This window comes from Canariomyces notabilis (genome assembly GCF_033297395.1).
Source record: "Canariomyces notabilis strain CBS 508.74 unplaced genomic scaffold N656scaffold_30, whole genome shotgun sequence".
Classification (NCBI taxonomy): domain Eukaryota; kingdom Fungi; phylum Ascomycota; class Sordariomycetes; order Sordariales; family Chaetomiaceae; genus Canariomyces; species Canariomyces notabilis.
The window spans coordinates 315,053-333,050 of NW_027041852.1; the positions used below are offsets into that span (position 1 = coordinate 315,053).

Below are 17,998 nucleotides of genomic sequence, written 5' to 3' on the forward strand. Positions count from 1 at the left end.
ATTGCCCAATAACAGGATTGAACTGTTGACCTTCGCATCACTCAATATAGCCAAAGTAGCAATATTAGTACGACGCTCTAACCAGCTGAGCTAATCGGGCTTGTTTTTGATGTCGATGGCGGCAAAAATTATCCTTGAGAATGACAGGCCACTGCTTGCCACGGCAGCAATTCAGATCTTTTTTTTCCATGGTGCGTGATGTCTAACGGTGCTGCTGAATTTTCCTCGTCCACAGCCTGATGGAGGTGCCAGGCTTGGTGCAAGTTGACCAATTTGTTAGAGATTTTTGAATTGCCAGGGTATGAAATTGAGTACCTATGCGCTCACAAAATTGAGGATGTTCATCGTTAATGGCTTTCCGCTCCGGCTCTTGATGGATGTGCGTCTGCATCCCGGAAGGCGCCGAACCTGTCCTCGGCGCCGGCCCCACCTTTTCCGATATCTTAACTCAAAATCAGGCGGCGATCCTTGCTCCGGACATGCAACCGGAACTCATGAGGGTTAGATCAATCCAACCCAGGCCGTCAGACATGTCACGGCCACGGAAAAAGAAAGAGAATCCAATCCACACCGCTGTGGGTTCATGGCTGGACTCGCTTCCGCCCTCAATCGTCGACATTATCGCTCAGCACACCGGTTGCAACGACTACAACAGGACGAGACAGCAACTCCTCGACCATGCACCAAAACGCTGGGTGGTCTACGAGCCAATGGTCCTCCTGCCAAGCGGCAGCTTCACAACCGAACCGTGGCCCGCCCTCCTGAATTCCCTCAACTCCACGCAAAAGGACGCTCTCTGGACAGCCATCCTCCAAGAACTATCCCCACCCTCTAACAAGCCGCCCCTTACTCATCTAGCCATAAACGAAGGCATCCCACTGCATCTCTCACCAACCCCCAATCCATCAGACACAACCCCCACTCACGAAGAAGAAGAAGAAACCCAAGAAAACCTCCTCCGCTCCCCAACAGGCCTTCACCTCCTGCACGGCGATTTCGGCCCAGCCCACCCATCCTCACAACCCCCATCAGAGTCCGATTTCCAAGCCGCGCTATGGGTTTCGACCAAGCAAAACGGCATCTACCAGACCTGGGCGCCGCGGCACACCATGTTCAGCCGGGGCAACATCAAGGAGAAGGCCAGGCTGCTTTCTTTCCCGACTACCAGCACCACCAGCACCACCAGCACCACCACCATCAACAACAACAATAAGCACGGTAATAAACTTGCCATAGACCTGTACGCGGGAATAGGCTACTTCACCTTCTCCCTGGCGGCGCGCGGCCTGCGCGTGCTCTGCTGGGAGCTGAACCCCTGGAGCGTGGAGGGGTTGAGGCGCGGGGCGGTGAGGAATGGGTGGGTTGTGAAGGTTGTTAGCCCACGGGCACCACTACCGAACAACTTACATACTGCTACTACGGCTACTACGGCTAGCGATGATACCAGCACCACCACCTCAACGGTCGGCATGGACTTGCGTAAGATCCTAACCGGCGACGAACAGGAGGAGGCGCCGCAGATCATCGTCTTCCTCGAAGACAACAAGCACGCCCGGCAACGGATCACCACCGCCCTACTAAGCCTAGGCACGAAAATGGAAATGGAGGTGGTGCACATAAGCTGCGGGTTCCTGCCCAGCAGCCGCGCGGTCTGGCGGGATGCGTGGGAGATTGCTGCCGCGTCCTGCCAGTTACACGGGCAAGGCACGTGGCTGCACCTGCACGAGAATGTTGCTGAGGACGACGTTGAACGGAGGAAGAGCGAAGTGCAGGGCTTGTTTTCTCGCTGGGCGTCGGAGCAGGCGTCGCAAGGGGAAAAGAGGTGTGACGCGAGGGTGCAGCATGTCGAGCTCGTCAAGACGTTCGCGCCGGGGGTGTGGCATTGTGTGTTTGATGTGTTTGTGTGTATTACAAAGGTCTAGGTAAGTCGAGTAGATACGACACGGGTGGAAATAAATATAAAGTAAAAAAGACATTATGATCGTGATCGTTGCGGTTCCCCTCCTGTATACTAGTCGCGCCGGAACTTTGCCGGGATGTTGTCCTCGACTATTTGCTGTTTGTTGAGCTGCTCTATGCGCTCCTGCTCGGCCTCCATCTGCTCGTGCTTCTTGAAGTGCTCAATGTCTTCGGGATGGGTGAGGTCTTCCAGCTTGGTGTTTTCGTCGTGGTACCTTTTTGCCTGTCAGTCAGTTTCCCCTCCCTCCCGGACCTGTTCTCGTCCGTCCGGCCATCAAATTGTTGCACTACTCACTTTTCCCAGTGATGGATTTCATATTCATACTCGTCGTCGCCATGGTGGCCCGGCCCAGTGCCCATGTCGGGCAGGGTCTGGCCGGCCACGTCGATAAAGTGCACAAACTCGTCGCGGCTGATCAGGCCGTCGCGACTTGTGTCGACCAGCCGCATGATCTCGCGCACAATCTCGTCCTTGCGATCTTGCGTGACATGCTGGTTAGATTCGTCCATCAGGCCGTATGTCCGCAGGATCTCCTCGGGCTCCCAGCTGCCGTCGGCGTTGAAGTCGTGCAGCGTGAAGAAGGAGGCGGCATCGAACCCCCCGGCATGGTGCTCCTCTGTTGAATTGTTTGGTTAGCACGCGACATCGTCAACGACAGAGATGTGTACATACCAGCCATGTGCTTTTCCATCCAACTCGCGTTCTCATCGACCATTGGCTTCTGGGATCCGCTGCCATGGTCGCCGTGGTCGCCGTGCGCTGCGGCATAGCCCGCTATCCCGAAAACGACGGCGCGTGATAGGCGCATGGTCTCTGCTTTGGCTGGATCTTTTTGGATTTGAGTGCAGCAATAGTCTACAATGCTGCGGCTAGCTTTCTATCCGCAATTGATCAAGCGTTGCCGTCGCGCCGATTGTGTTGACCGAGCGCCAAGCTCGGCGGTTGACGAAAGTTCTTGGCGCCCGCTCCTTGGATCCAAGGGAGGGGCACTGCCAAGGGTTGAATGACATGCTGCAGCGAACCAGGGACTCGCACTTGGCCCAAGATCTCGACAAACCATCCAGCGGGCATTCTTCGGGTCCATCTCATCAATTGTACGATGCACTCGTACACGTCACATACTATATCCGTAAAGTCTTCGGATACGGAAGACGGGAGATGTCGACCAGAGTCACGATACATTGCACTCGGAATTGGACTCTCTGTCGCCTTCCTAGACTCCGACAAAAAGTAACTTGCAGTTGTTCATGAGCTGCCACTGAGCTCAGAGCGACTGATGAAGCGACTGATGAAGCAATCCTCTGATGAGTGACAGACAGGAGAAGTCCTCCGGTGGCGGCTTGTGCCGCCTCGGCGGGGTCCCGCGCACAAATTCACCAAGTCATCTCGCTGGACTCGCCCAAGCCCACCCTGCCCCGCCAATCAGGTAATTATGCAAGGGGACAAAACTGGCAACCGGTTGTCTAAATGCCCACACACATGCCCACATCCCTTGGAGATTCTCACTTGCCAGCTCACACTCGGCGTCTTTGCGGAGACAGGGACAGACACATGGGAATATGCGAGTAGAACTTTCTTCTCTTAAGAAGTCGGCATTGCCCTGACTGTGAAAATGCGGGCGTCGTCAGCTCGATCATCATGCTGTTCTGCGCAGTCAAAGTTTCGGCTCAAAGTAACTTGTATGCTTCATCAAGCGCTCTCTCTGTATACGCCATGTGGTTTCATCTCGAATAATCTCACGAGGAGCGACCTCCAAACTCCTGCTCTCTCTTTCCCCTTCTATTCTCTTGCTTTTTTCTCGAAATTTTTATATTTATTTTCTTCTTTTTACCCATGGAACCGGCCATCATACACGTGGACATCCAAGAATCCAAGAAATCCAGGGCGGCAACCTGCAGACGGAACCAAAGAAACCCAGACGCCACAACCCGACATTGCACCATTATCCAAGATTGAGACCCCCCTTCAGAATTGTTCCAGAAAGACCATAGACCTCAAAATGCACCCGAAGCGAAGTGATTTTCCGCCCGAGTTTATCTGATCTACTGTTGCATCGGCGCTCGTGAGTTCCTGCGGCCGCATTGAGCCGGGAGATATGCCTCTCATGAATGAGATGAACGGGCGTTAACGTTATTTTATACCTTCCTTTATGCCCCTTCGAGAGTGAGAGGGAGAGGGCGGTCCACTCACTCACTCGACCCATTGGTCAGCAGCGCCGTACAGCCGCCTCGCAGACCGACACCACATGTGTCAGCGGCTAACGGGGCGGAAAGTGGAAACGGCAAACGATATAACAAAAGACGAGGCTGCTCGGAGACGCCGAGTTTCTTTCCAGACGGCGCAGCTGGAAGAGGGATGTATGATATGGTTGCACCCCGTGAGCAAAAGGACGGGAAGTCCTGACCTACTCAAGTTTCGCGCCCGCAACCTGGGCCGCCATCCACTGTTTTGTTATATCCCTCTCCTTGGTTTTCTCTCTCTCTCCTCCTTCATAACCAAACCAAACCCCCTTTCCTCTCCCGTCAACAGTCAGTCACTACTCACGGCTCGGCTAAAGGGGAAGAATTCAGAATTCCTGCAAGTGCACCTCCCCAGCGTGCTGACATGCCATGCACTGCCTAAAAAAGCACACACACAAGACCACCGTCTTACTTCCACTAAGCACTGACTGCATCCGCATCCGAGAGTATGGATCGATCGCGCGCGCCAAGGGAAGAAGGAGGGGGGAATCCAGTGTAGGTAGGTTAAAAGAGAAAGCGGAATGTGCCACATGCAGTTTGCCGCCTTGCCCTAGGGGCTCACACGGCACGCATCTCTTTTCATTCCTCAGCCACCTCCCTCCCCTAGGTTGACTCTTCCCCTTTTTCTTTTTCTCATATCTGGTTGTCTTGAATACCAAAACTCCAACTCTTCTCATTCATCAAGTGACAACCAAACCGAAAGGAGGAGGAAGAACGAGGGAACCACAAGAGGGAATGGATCATGAGACAGTCTCAAGGCATCCACCATGATCCCACTAACGGACAACAACCCGCGAGGTGACACAGCAGCAGCAGGTTGCGGCCAAGGGTGGAACGGACAAGCCTGGCACCAAGCAACCCATCCTGACCTGGACCTCACTCCATCTGTCCTCTCGTCTCAAAGCTCGTCAGCATATCACTCGGCAATACCAGCAACGCCCACTGCAACAACCTCGACAAGATTCCGGGACGTTGATAAGACAAGTCACACACCAGACGACGCTTCACTTTCAAAAGGAACAACCATAGTACTATTACACAGGGACGGCTTTCGGCAACTAGCTGGCTATCCGTTCCATCATGCATCGATCCCTTCACCCGTCCGGCCAAATTGACCGGCCGACCGCCCAAGTCGAGCGACATCTCACGTCCCCATATACACTCTTAAGGGGGTTTGAGGAGAGACCACCAAAGCCCGCGGTCCCATCCCCTGCTCGAGGGTTTTCACTTTCCAAACTTCACCTCCAACCAGCAAGCAACATTAAACATTGGAAAAGTCCGCCACAACAACAGATGCCGAGCCCATGGTGCTGTGTTCCCGTGCCTTCAGCGACCGACCGACCGACCCCACCACAGACAGCCCATGATGGGACGCAATATACGACGTAGCCCATGCCCAATACCTGCAACCAGGTCCGCGATACCGTCCCTTTTCTTTCCGTCCTTCCCTGCCCATTGACCATACTGGGGAATTATAGACACACCAAGAACCAAATATCAAAAGCAACCAAAGTCATTGACCATCCCATACTAACAAAGCAAGTCAGAAAGACAAGGAATAAACAATCGAGGAGCGGCCGTTCACATCCGAACATCATGATATTTTCGACAACTGAATCTCAATCAGGGGGAATGAAGACCCATCAGAGAAGCCACCACTAATCCGAGGCCGCTGATTTTGTTTTTCTCTTCAAAGACACCACCCGCCCACCCTCTCTGGAGATGATTTCTTTTCATGCAACCCGACCCGTTGGGAATACCAATTAAAGGGGTAATAAAACGATAAAGAGGAAAATTCGCTGTTGATACACTGGTCGCTGCTCGTTCTTCCCTCCCTTTTCGGAGGGGTGAACAACAAGAGTCCTCGGAAGGGAGAAATGATGGTTTGGATGCAAGGAGGAAATGGGGGTATTTTGGGTGAATGCATTAACAACCATATAAATGCAAGAGGGAAAAGAGGGGGAAGCAACCGCCAACGAAGCGATGGAACGGCCGAGGGGAAGCAGCCCTTGCAAAGATGGCAGCCCCAGCAGCCGCAGCAGCCGCCTACATGGCATCAATACGAGCGCTAGGCATCTGCATCGACGGATCATCGACATCGAGCTTGACCGCCCAGAGGTCATACGGACCGACGCCGTACGCGGGCAACGAACCGATGGTGGGCACCTCAGCCGGGGGCTGGTAGACGCCACTATACCACTGCTGCTGCTCCGGCGGCTGGGTATGCGGCGCTTGTTGGTATGCTTCTGGCGGGGAGGACTGTGGTGGCCCGGCTTGGTGTGCCGGTGGTTGCTGGTGTTGCAGAGGTTCCGCCGTCCTCGGCTGGGCCATGAGTTGCGCCGCTGCGGCCGCGGCCGCCACCTGGGAGGGTTGGAGCTGGCTCTGGAAGCTCACCATCTGCTGCTGTTGTTGCTCAACAGGGCTGGTGGCGTGCAGCGTATATGCTGTTGCCTGCGTGGGAGGCGTGTGGGTGTAAAAGCCCCCCTCCTGCGCCGACGGACTCCTCCCTGATAGGGGGGAGAAGCTGCTTGGGCTGCTTTGTAACCCCCCCGTTAGGCCAGAGCCGTTTTGGTACGGAATCTCAAGTGGAAGCCGTTCTACGCCTTGCCGGGGTATTTGCTGGTACTGCCCGTGCTGAACCGGAGGATGAGGATTAGTGCTCATAGTCGCCACGGTCGGATTATGCTGGTCTGTCACAAAGAAGTGTTGTGGCAGACTAGCTGTCCGCTGGAGCAGTGGCTGCTGAGATTGGTCTTGGTACGGCGGCTGACCGTGAGGCCCGTGGTACTCTGCGACGCCTCCCGACAAGCTATGCCGGTGGCTGTACTGCTGCTGCAAGTTGTAGCCGTTCATGTGCTGGCCGAAGTCACCCGTAGAGTTGGCTCGTTGGAGTTGATGGCCGGGATGCGCCATCATGGGCAGAAGAGGTGCCGGCCACGACATCGTGGCATGGCTCTTGGGTGTTGACGGCGAATCATCGGCACCCGAGTCGGACATGCTATCTTCCAACTCAGACAAGTGTACGCCGCGTTGATGTGACCGCTTATGGTGCTTAACCATGGTCGTTTTCCTGCAGAAACTACATGGTGGTTAGTGCCACGTCCTACGTTGATGATGGCAAGGGGAGAGAGGAAGTAAGCCTACCTCCTAGAACAGCCATCGTGGGCACACTTATAAGGGCGCTTGCCCGTGTGGATTCGCCGATGCCTTGCTAAGCTCGAGGACTGTTCTGAAGTCAGTACGGCGTCTCGAACGGCTTGGCAAAAAGATCACGGACATCTGAGAACCGCTTTCCACACCCGTTATGCTGACATTGGTGCGGCTTCTCGCCGGTATGGGTTCGTGTATGTACGGTCAGGGCGCTCCTCTGGATAAAGCTTTTGCCGCATCCTGCGTGGCTACATGAGAACGGCCGCTCGTTTGTGTGTATCCGGTAATGCCTCTGCAAGTCTGACTTGCGGTTAAAGCTCTATGATGGCACAAGGTTAGCCGCTCAACCTTTATCGCGGCTCGTGCGAGAGGGGAAACGACGGCGGCGGCATCAGAGCTACCAGTATCGCCAGCTTCACATACCTTGCCACAGCGCTCCCAATCGCACTGGAATGGTCGGTTCGGCTCATGATGATCAACGATCTCGAGAACGTCCATTTTGGATTGTGAAATCCTAGTCAAAGCTTCTTTGTACTCCTGGTTCGAAGATCGGTGCGCGGGTCGAGCTGGGGCGGATCGATTGCGCACGTACTCTTCTTATACGGACGGTCCCGTTTCGCCTCCTCGGCGGGTGCAGATGTGGGGGACCGACAGGCAAGGGGTTCCCAGGTTAGGAGAGTGGCCTCAGAACCTCAGAACGCGGGGAAAATGAGTAGGCGTGGCGACAGTTTGACTGATCCTCGCCAAGTGTTGGCCGGCAGGCGTGGTCGTCGAGTGTGCTCCCGAAGGACCCTGGCTCAGCACGGCGCTTGAGCGTGATCTTCCTCGATGCGACGAGATTATGCGCGGTTACCCCGGAAGCCTTCGCACGAGGACGAACAGATCAGTTTCCCGCATGCAGTGGTCGACCTTACGCAAGGGACGTGGGCCCAGATCTGGAAGCCTGAGACCGTCGAGCGTGGGATTAAGCGTCAAGCATCAAGGTCAGGCGTCGAGCGCAAGGCCGCCGAATTTTCCGCGAGACACAGCGACACTGCGCAAGAGAGTGCACGTTTTTGGGGTGATGCGAGAAGATTTAAAGCTTGGGGGCGTCAGCAACGACTGAGAAACAGGATAGGATGGCCGAGCCCGCAGCGTCGACAAAGAGAAGATGAGCAGGCGACAACAACAAGTTGAGATGACGATTGGATCGAGGGCCAGCGCTTCAACTCGGACGCTGCCCAAAATAGTGCAAGGGAAGAAAGAGGTCGGTGTTTTAAGAAGGTTTCCTAGGCGTGGCTTCACGCTTAAGGTAATGCTCGAGCAACCGGATTGAGGAAGCGGATCAGCCTGGTGGGGTGAGACTAAAGAAACGGCGAGGCAGTCTAGATGAAAAGAAACATTGATAGTAAGGGCAGATGACGGCGATGCCCAGGTGGTGACGGGGCAGCGACGGGGCAGCGGGCCAAGCGATGCAAGACTAGGAAGTAACGCCGTACCTTTTTGATTCTGGTGGGGGCTCTAAACTCCCCTTAGGGCGGCACTAGTCTGGCAAGTTGGGCGCTGGTAGTTTCGAAAAGTCCAGGTGTTAAGTTTCCGAAACTAGCAAGCATAACTGGAGGCGCAGGGAAGGAGATGGTGCAGCTTTAGGGCGGGGCCTGAGCAGGGGGGTGACTCAGGAACCACAGGCGCGAGGTGTGCGGATCGACGAGGCCAGAAGGAGCGATTTTGGGCCTGCCGGTGCCTGGATGCAGGTTCGCTGCACCCGCAGATTTCCAACCTCTTGGCCCAACAGGTATTTTGGCCGACTGCCGGACAATGGGAGGAGCTCGACCAGGGGGTTAGTTACGTCCTGATTTCTCAATCCGCCGCTGCACTGCTTCGCTGCTGTGAGGTGAGATGCGGCCCAAGTTTTTCCCTGTTTTGTTCACTGGCACGGGAGCTGGTGTCTTCTTCCTTTTTCCCTTTTCTTTTGTTGTTGTTGGTTTCGTCGTTGTTGATGTTGATGTTGCTGTTGCCCTTCCCTCTCTGGCCACAACAAGCGTTTCTCTCAGCTAGGAGACTGCGAAAAACAACACCAGTGTGATAAGCTAGGCGCACAAACGGCTTTCTTTCCCGTGGCAGGTTTGGAGGAACCGTCCTGGTTGCTTCAAGCGGCTCGGAGCTCTACTTGGGATCGTCGGAAAAGATAATGGAAGGCGGCCAGTGTCGTTGTTCCTGGTAAGGCAAGCCAGTTTACGAGTCCCGCTAACACGGAGGTGCCAACGTTGGTTGACGCCTGGCTTTGCTGTTATTGCTGACTTTGGTCGTGGGCCGAGAAGCGAACAGTCTGGCTGGGACGACGTAGGGACAGACTTCGGATCGTGGAGGGGTCCGGGGGAAACCTCTTGGTTATGTACACATAGCTAGGGGGATCTGGGATCTGGACAAGGTGTGCGCTGGCGGTTGCCAAATGGGACCCTCCGAATCTCGTGGCCACAGGGGTCCCAGTACCTCGTTGCGCCGATGAGGCTATCTTGTCGGAGATAGTATACACGTACCTCGGTGGCCTCCCTCGCTCGGCTAGCCGTCCGGTGTGGGGAGCGGGAGCAAAGCCCAGATTGAAGGTCACTGGACGGCGGAAGAGGTTGTGACGGGAGACGAAGGACAGGCGGCACGAGCGTCTGGGCTCTGCTGCGTGCAAGTAATTGCTGCAGGGAGATGTGCTCCAGATCCGCAGCACTGCTACCTCGAGCAGCCGTTCGTCTCGTTCTGGGGTGCAGCGCAGCGGTGCGTGTGAGTCTGGGTGGAGGAAATGCCCGAGCACCGGGTGCCGCTACAGAAATATAAACCGGTCGAGGCCGCTCCCGTCCAGCGTGCTGCGGCGATCCTGTTAAGGATGGGACTGATTGGGCCTTTCGGGACGCGAAGCGACGCACCCTCTTTCAATGAGGGATAGCGCAGTAGCTAACTTAATGCAGATTACAAAAAGAGAAGAACGGTTCGATCTTGCCCCTGGCGTCTTGCGTTGCGTCTGCCAACCGAGCAGCAGCAGGGACAACGGGTGATGCATAAGCCCCACGAACACTTCAACCCGCAGGCTCTCGCGGTCTTGATGTCTAATAGAGGGTAAAAGCAGAAAAAGTCAGGTGGCCACTGGAGGGAGCAATCTCGGTACGCAGTCCCATGGGAGATGCCGACTAGTGTATAGTGATGATATAGCTCAAGGGACCCACGACGACGGTAGCATTGGCGATATGTGGTTCGGATGTCGGCGGACGTTATGTCGCGCGGTGGGAACGCGGAAGAGCAAGGCGCAGTAAGGTGAGAATTGCGAGACGTCTTCAGGTGAATAAAGGTCAGGTAAGTATTTGTACGTGCTTTACACGAATGACCCGGGCGTCTAAGATTAATTACTGGACATCTACCTGGTCGTCTAGTCAGTTAGCTCCGCGATGTCCGGGTGGGCCTCTCGTGTCTTCCTCGAACTGGAGAGCCAGAAGGATGTGTCAAGAACTTCAGCGGCCCAGGGTAAGTATGTTAAGGGCCAGGAATACCCCAGCCAGACGCTGGTAAGCTGGGGGCTTTCATTCTCATCCCTGCACCCACTGCTCACCAATTTTATCCGGACTTTCCTCAACAGGGCAAGAGTTCGATACCACCCCAACGACCAGAAAAGCACTTCGCTTGGAGAGAAAACGGGGAGTCTAGGTTAGCGATTCGGACTTCTCAACCCTTTGCTAAGTATGTTAGGCAGTCAGGAGTGGGTTGCGCTGGCTGACAACTAATGGTAATAGGGGTAGAATCAACGGAGAGAAGAGCCTTCAACTGTCGTCCCTCGGCCATAGAGGAATCCCAGCGAGAGGAGGGCCTACCAGCGATACTGATCAAACCCGAACTCCCTTCAAACGAACGCGTTCCATCTAAAGTTGCCGTCCTTTTCCGGGGACGGGTCCAAAATGCCATGGATGTATCCGGACGGATCGGGGAAGTAGACGGGATGGCTGGCGGGCTGACGGGCGTGGCTTTTTTGTGCAGCAGACAGAAAGAGGAACACGCTGGAACAAGAAGGTGTCGTGGCAGCCACCAGATCGCCAGAATCGGGATGTTTCTTCACCTCGGCGGCCAATTCTTCTCTTCTTCATATTGGACGCAGTCGCGGCAGGCAAAGGCACCTCACTCAGAGCTCAGTCAGAGGACTCGGCCCAGAAGGCGGGCCTAGCTTGCAGTGCTTGCACAGCTTCCTAGCTAGCGGACGGGAAGGAGCGAGGGGATGCACACGGCTCATGCTCCACGATTCTGCTGGCAACTGATGAATTGGCGAATCATTGTCGAGTTGGGCAAATTGATTCTGAAGGTCCATTGGTCGTTCACCAAATCCAGTCGCGTGGAGTCCGTCAAAATCTGGTTGTGAACCCCATTCGTTGGAGGGCTCATGGCACGGACATTTGTGGCGCTGGCACGGCAGGCTCCACCCGCTGTACCCCAGGTATCGACCAGGGTCCAAAGCCCCGGTGTTTGTACTCCGTACTGTACGCAGTACCAGACAGTGCAGCACGTCTCGGAGAGTCAACCAGAAGTTGAGAGGAAAAACGCAGCCCGCAAGATGCAGCCCTGAGAGAGACATGGCTGAAAAGTTACAAGGATCAATGAGTTGCGGAGACCTCAGCCGGCTTTGAGTTACTGAGGGGTACGCATGGCATTACAAGGTTATTCCCTGACAGACTGATGGCCCTGCCCGCCTCTAGAGTTCACGAGGCGGAGGTACAGTAGGAAAGAGAAGGACGAGGATGAGACACCTTTGGTTTATTAATCATGTCTGCCAAGCCTAACAAACGAGGAGATTGGGCAAAGAGAAGGGCGCTGGTTCAAAGGGTCGAGTGAAAGTAATGACGGGAGTTCCGAGACAACGAGGTCTACCGAGCAGAGTAGATACATACATGAACAATTTGCATCATCATCGAAGGTATGGGCTATGTCTCACTTATGTGGCCGACAATGATATCGCAAACACGTGGCGGTCCGGACCACAAGAAGAACTCGAAGCTGCTGGCTGCACATCAACACTGTCATTGGCCGTCGGTAGACGTCTAATTGATTACACCACCACATTCGGGTCCTTAGAATCGTCGTGGTTCTGCTTCTGCCGTGTCCTTGCGCGGCAGTCCCGTCGCCGTTGTATTCGATAGGTGTGGTTGGCAAGAGATAGAGTGGATGTCTTGTCGGCAGCCTCCTGTACACTAGTAGTGAGTCGGGAGGCATCCTGACGGCAAGATGGGACATCATCGTGGCCTGCGGCCCATAAGGTACCCTCCATTAACCAGAGCCTAACTGGGGAAAGAAAGATCTGCTGTAGTGTGATGTTCCAGCACGATCCTGATCAACCCCGGCCGGACCCGTCCCCGAGAGAGTCCCTTATCCCTCAGTCACACTCTGGAGATCAGGGCTTGTCGCCAGGATCCTACGAGTAACCATGCAGGCAATTTGAAGTCAGTATCGGGTGATTTGCCGTGTGGATGTAGGAGAAGTTGCAAGGAAGAGAAGCTCGATACTCGCACACAAGGCTGCGGCTCGAGTTCAACCGAGTCCCAGCCCGGCCAGGTCCAAAGGGTTTGAAGAAAAGTGCTGCCGACTACTGGTTGGAAATGTTGGTATTTACGGTATTTTTGTGATTGAGCGTTGTACGATACACAGTACAAAACTCGTGTAATGTAATTCCTGTAATCTATCCCAATGAGCCCCAGTTTCTTTCCAGCCCCTGGCATTTGTTTCCCATCAAGACCACTGCACCTTGCTTGATACTGAGAAAGTGCAAAAGCCGTCATCATGTCGAACCCGTCCAAGGCTAGAGCAGCTATACACATCTACACACTACACTATCGTTGACGGCACCGACAGGCAAAAGAAACAGGAAACAGATGCGGGAATGATGAAACATCCAGGAACCGACCGGGAAAAGGGGAAACGGGTAGATAGATCGCTCAAGGCAAACCACATCTCGGCTCGTTGCCAGTCGCTTAGGTTATAGCGAGATGGAGACAGGTAATTCCCGTCACGGCTTCGATCATCTGGTTTCCCGCGTCTCGACCCATCCCGACCTCGTTTGTTTGTTGAGGGAATATGGATCGTCATATTTACCAGCCTTTTGGGCATGTTTGATGATGATAGCAAGGGCACTTAGGTTCATCCATATTAGCCCCATGCTATTGCAGCGAAAGTTTGCGGATAACACTGTGATGGCCATGATAAGGCAAAAGAGCCTACGGTATTTGTATTGTCACTGGAGATGCTTTTCATCCAGCTCATGACATCTGCCCCTGACGGGATCGGTTGGTTTTGGATTGACTTTCGTTGCGATCCGCTCTTTCCTCTGTCGTTCCCTGATGATTGGAGGGGTGACGGTAACATTTCGAACTGATAGTCGATGTGCTTGCAATCATAATGCGTTTACTAATGCAGAAGAAACCTGAAAGTTCAGGATTGATATAATCCGCCAAATAGCAGCTACCAAGTCACAGTTCAAGTAGATGTGCATGGTGCAGCTTCCGTAAGGTACCAAAGTTCGAGAAACAAATGTACAGTAGGTGCTGTTCGAAGTACCTCAGTACGGTAAGGTACGTAACCAACTGCTCTGCCCCACAGCCGTTATCCGGATGCCGAAGCATTCAATTGTAGACGGTTGAGCAGTTAGGCCTATATGTATGCAACATAAACATGGAAAGCTTCGAGAGATCTGTTTTGGACGATACTGCATATGCGCGGGCTTTATCAACGATTCGGCGATCTTCGAAGAGCAAGTACCAGTACCGCAAGGATAAGTGACCACGATGAGTCGGCGAGGTGCGGGAGAAAGCAGCGTTTGTCATGACTTTGCAAACATGATACTATAAAACACGGTCCTGCTGCGTTATAGCGTCAGTGTCAGCGATGGTCCCAATGGCCAACCATCAACCACTTTGCTGACATCACCAAACGACTTGCGACTTTGGTTCGCTCTATTCCGTACTTTGGACAAGGATTCCCCAGATTTGTGTCCGCGGGATGGTAACCGAGGCGGCTGGCCAGTGGTTCAACACGCTCTTCTGTTGGCCTTTTTAGAAGATGGCTTATCGTGTTCCATCGTCTTGCACCTGTTCGGTTCGAATTTGACAAAGGGAAATGTCACGGACAAGAGTGCTACCGTCAGCAGCGATGGCGATACATATCCGGCAAACGGAGCTTACCGACTCCCTATCGATAGTCATTGGGCAGAGTCGGGAGGGCTGCTTGGCGCAACCAAAACCTGTCGCAAATGGTTCTCCCAATGCCAGTTGGTCGTTTTCCTTATTTAATGTCGCACCGCAGGCGATTTAGGGACGGCCTAGATGGCGATTTTGCACCATTTTAGGCATTTAGACGGGAAGGGCTGGGAACTTTGCGGGAGGAAAGGTAGCCAGGCGCAACATGACACGGCCGGCCGCCGGTGAGTCTTGAGATGAGTCTCATCAGGCCCGGGCGGGGTAAATCGCAGAGAACCGCTACACCACACGTGTATGTACAGTACATACGGTCAACACGGTGTAGACGGCAACTGAAAGGAGGCAACGCGGGGGACGCGGGACGGCTCGAATGCCGACCTTGTCTTGGCAAGGAGCGTGCAGTGGCGTCTGGGCCGATTTTGCTATTACGACGGCCTCAACTGCTGTTACGACGGCCTACAAATTGGATGTACCCCTCCCCACACGTGCAAGCCACACCAAGATGTTGCAGCCACCAGCATCAAAGTACAGCAACTTGATGCACACAAAACAATCGAATTGCAGTGGACTAAGTCGCCCACTCCGCGAGCCTTGGGATGACTCGCCCAAAACGCGATAAAAATCAGGTCGAAGAAATGAATTACTGCGCGCGGGGCTCGCCCTGCGTGTGAGGTATGGGTGCGAGCATCAAGGTCGTGCGCTGCGATGTTGGTGACTGCAAACTTGGCGTGGCTGGCGTGGCTTGCATGGCGCGGCGAGGATAGTGTACATTCAGCTTGTAGGCCGTCGTAATAGTAATTGAGCCGTCGTAATAGCAAAGTCGGTCTGGGCTGGGGACGAACTTTGAGATGGCCCCAGCGTCGGGACGAAATGGCTGCCCGCTTGCCTGCCGGAGCGCGGATATTGGAAGGGTCCAGTACACTACCGCGCTCACCGCCGTCTCGGCCGGAGTCCGCTGGGCCTGCCGACAGCACGACAGAGACGAAGCCGTGGTTACATCCTATCGCTCAGGCTCCGACAGTTTGAAAACGGGGCTAGTTGGAGGTGAGGGGCTGCTGGGCCGTGGTGTATTGGCCGGATGAAGCGCACATGATGTTGAAGCGGCAGAGGATGGTACGTCGACACCGTTGTGAGGTTGCCAAAGGCGGCCGATATGTCGACGATATTGGGCAAATAGAACATCTTGGAGTCGAGCCAAACTCGTCCCGTCCCCAGGCTGTGAGAACTCAGAAGGGTATGTGTTCTGGGTCCGCGGTAGAGAAGTGTGGGGTGCTGCCGCGATCGACGCACCCCAGAGGGCTCCAGGGGCTGCTCGGCCCGGAACCTGAACGGTTTGGGGACATCGCGTGGGGAGGTGCGATGCAGACACGGCACGTAGTGCGGTGCATTGTCGAATCCTTCACCGCAAGGAGAAGAGTGTTGAGTTTGAGGACTTGAACTGAAGCCTCGATGCGGCAAGATTCAAGTTCAAGAGACGGCGCTCACGGGGAGGAGCTTGGCGATTAAGTTAGCCTTCCGAAAAGAAGCTTGTTCAATCGGGATATGGATAATCATGGGCGATTTGACATTCGGGTATCTGCTCGGCAAAGCCATCGAGTCCTGTACGATTCCCACGTTTTCTTCAGATCGACGATGCCCAGCTTCGTAGGTGTCTCGATGCGGAGCATACCTACCCTTCCTGTACCAGAATGAAGATGTGATGTTAGCTCGAGCTGTCTGTGCGCAACATCGTGGAGGGCCGTCTTGGTCGTTTATTGCCTGGCCAAAGACCCACTAGTACACTAGTCTAGAGCTTGCTTTGCTTGACCCCTCGTTCAAGGAGGGGTCGAGGATTGGCAACGTGCAATAATCAATCGTAGTCCAGTCTTGTGCCAGGTAGGATGTGCAATTCTTGATTCTGCGATAGTTTGGTAAGATGCCTAGAGGAAAGATCGTGAGGTCAACAAGCCTTGAGGTGTGTTACTGAGTGGAGACTTGAGCTCTCTGCGCGCCTTCCTACACTATTTTTTCCTTCTTGCACGTTTGAAAGCGGCCTGATGTGGGCCGCAGACGGAACCCATTAGATGCAGATTTTCTGCCCTGCTGGGTGAGGTGATGATGAACAATCCTTGCTCCTCAGAGTAACACTGCTTGCCCCTCATGCTCCTGCTGCATCGTTCATCACAGCGGGTGACCACGAAGGGTCTTGGGCTTGAACTGGTGGTACATACGAGTGTACCCTTCAAAGTGTTCCGCCACTACTCCGTACCACAATCGACTGCGGACGTTGGCAAACCCAATTCGTCTTTCGTTCGCCGTTCTGCTCCTAGCTTGCTAATAGCTGACACAGCGGGAACAGGAACTGCTGTGCGACTCACCCACCGCAATACCGGTGTGCAACAACCCGCCCAGTTGGGTAGCATCTCCGATGCTCCTCATCGAATGCGTACCCTCATTCATCTCTAGTGGTTTTCAGATGGTGTAAAATAGTGCCCTCAGGGGCTGGAAGCGAAGAGCTCCGATGCACCGCTCGGTCCTTCCCGCACCGATGGAACGGTTGAGCTTTTGAAAAAGGCTCCCGAGTTCCCTTCGCCAATAGAGATTTTGGAGTCGCCAGTCCCTTGAAAATGAAGACTGCACCTGGTCAATTTTCTGTCTCTAATGTGCAAAAGCGGGTTGATATTTCGTAGTCGAACGGATAGAGAAGACAACCAAAGTTACCAAACGCAGTGCTGACTTTCCATTGCTGCTTCCTGGGTTTCCCCACTGCAAAACCCCAGCCTTTGTAGGGGTCTTGGTCCGTGCGTTACCGTTGGAGTGGGTCCCACAATCATCCACAGCACATGGCGTTGAGGAGATCGTGTTGTGTAGTACATTGACTCCAGTAGATCCGCTACGGTACGTAAGGCAAGTAGTGTAACTGAATCTGTCCTGACGTGTCACAGCGAGGAACTGACTTCTTCGCAGATGGAAAATAGGACCCGATGTAAGACCTCTCTTACACCAATGTACAGTACTGCGTACGATGGATCTTCAGAGCGAGGTGGGGCTTTTGATGGACTCACAAAGCTAGCGGAATTACCCCTCTCCCACATCCCGTCCTCCGCCTTACATGTACCCATCCATATCATCCATATGGGATACACCTGTATTGTACACACGAATCTGGATGCGTCCTCACCGACAAAGCCATTGACAGCCAGTTCCGGTATTTATCAACGACGCCGCCCGTTCACCGACTTCTTCCCGCAGTCTACTGTCCCATTAAGAGACCATCCGCCATCGAACTTGTTAGGTTATCTCGCCAAAGATACCTAGGGATGTAGGACAGCCCTAGATCTTGACGGATGCTAAGTGCACTGCGCCGCATTACGACTGCCGATGAGTGGAATCTGCTAGGGTTTGATGTTCAACGTTGTCATGACTCCGGAGGGCGCGTCAAGCTAACTTTACGCTATCGTAGTGTACCGAGC

General features: G+C 54.2%; 5 protein-coding genes and 1 non-coding gene across 6 annotated transcripts; 2 read left to right on the forward strand and 4 right to left on the reverse strand.

Annotated features, from left to right (window-relative positions):
- Window positions 1–2: 2 nt before the first annotated feature.
- On the reverse strand, window positions 3–100 carry N656DRAFT_t130. The gene has a single exon. It is a non-coding gene; the product is annotated as a tRNA-Ile (tRNA).
- A 111-nt stretch (window positions 101–211) lies between these two features.
- Window positions 212–1,971, forward strand: N656DRAFT_783959 (uncharacterized protein). The gene has a single exon (XM_064816062.1). It carries the CDS (start codon window positions 378–380, stop codon window positions 1,920–1,922), a length of 1,545 nt encoding a protein of 514 aa, XP_064666291.1. The 5' UTR covers window positions 212–377; the 3' UTR covers window positions 1,923–1,971.
- A 40-nt stretch (window positions 1,972–2,011) lies between these two features.
- N656DRAFT_801646 (putative calcium ion binding protein) lies at window positions 2,012–2,768 on the reverse strand (the record flags this gene model as incomplete). Its single annotated transcript, XM_064818147.1, has 3 exons — window positions 2,012–2,174; window positions 2,255–2,576; window positions 2,633–2,768. 3 exons carry the CDS (start codon window positions 2,766–2,768, stop codon window positions 2,012–2,014), a joined length of 621 nt encoding a protein of 206 aa, XP_064666292.1.
- Window positions 2,769–3,357: 589 nt separating this feature from the next.
- Window positions 3,358–4,103, forward strand: N656DRAFT_417303 (uncharacterized protein). The gene has a single exon (XM_064809590.1). It carries the CDS (start codon window positions 3,573–3,575, stop codon window positions 3,999–4,001), a length of 429 nt encoding a protein of 142 aa, XP_064666293.1. The 5' UTR covers window positions 3,358–3,572; the 3' UTR covers window positions 4,002–4,103.
- Window positions 4,104–5,917: 1,814 nt separating this feature from the next.
- On the reverse strand, window positions 5,918–8,058 carry N656DRAFT_418028 (uncharacterized protein). Its single transcript, XM_064809591.1, has 5 exons — window positions 7,943–8,058; window positions 7,774–7,864; window positions 7,478–7,669; window positions 7,345–7,424; window positions 5,918–7,279 (listed from the first exon to the last, which is right to left on the reverse strand). The coding sequence occupies exons 2-5, from the start codon at window positions 7,846–7,848 to the stop codon at window positions 6,247–6,249; spliced, it is 1,380 nt and encodes a 459-aa protein (XP_064666294.1). The 5' UTR covers window positions 7,849–7,864; window positions 7,943–8,058; the 3' UTR covers window positions 5,918–6,246.
- Window positions 8,059–15,186: 7,128 nt separating this feature from the next.
- Window positions 15,187–15,728, reverse strand: N656DRAFT_801648 (uncharacterized protein; the record flags this gene model as incomplete). The annotated part of the gene is made up of 2 exons (XM_064818148.1): window positions 15,187–15,546; window positions 15,636–15,728. 2 exons carry the CDS (start codon window positions 15,726–15,728, stop codon window positions 15,187–15,189), a joined length of 453 nt encoding a protein of 150 aa, XP_064666295.1.
- Between the last annotated feature and the right edge of the window lie 2,270 nt (window positions 15,729–17,998).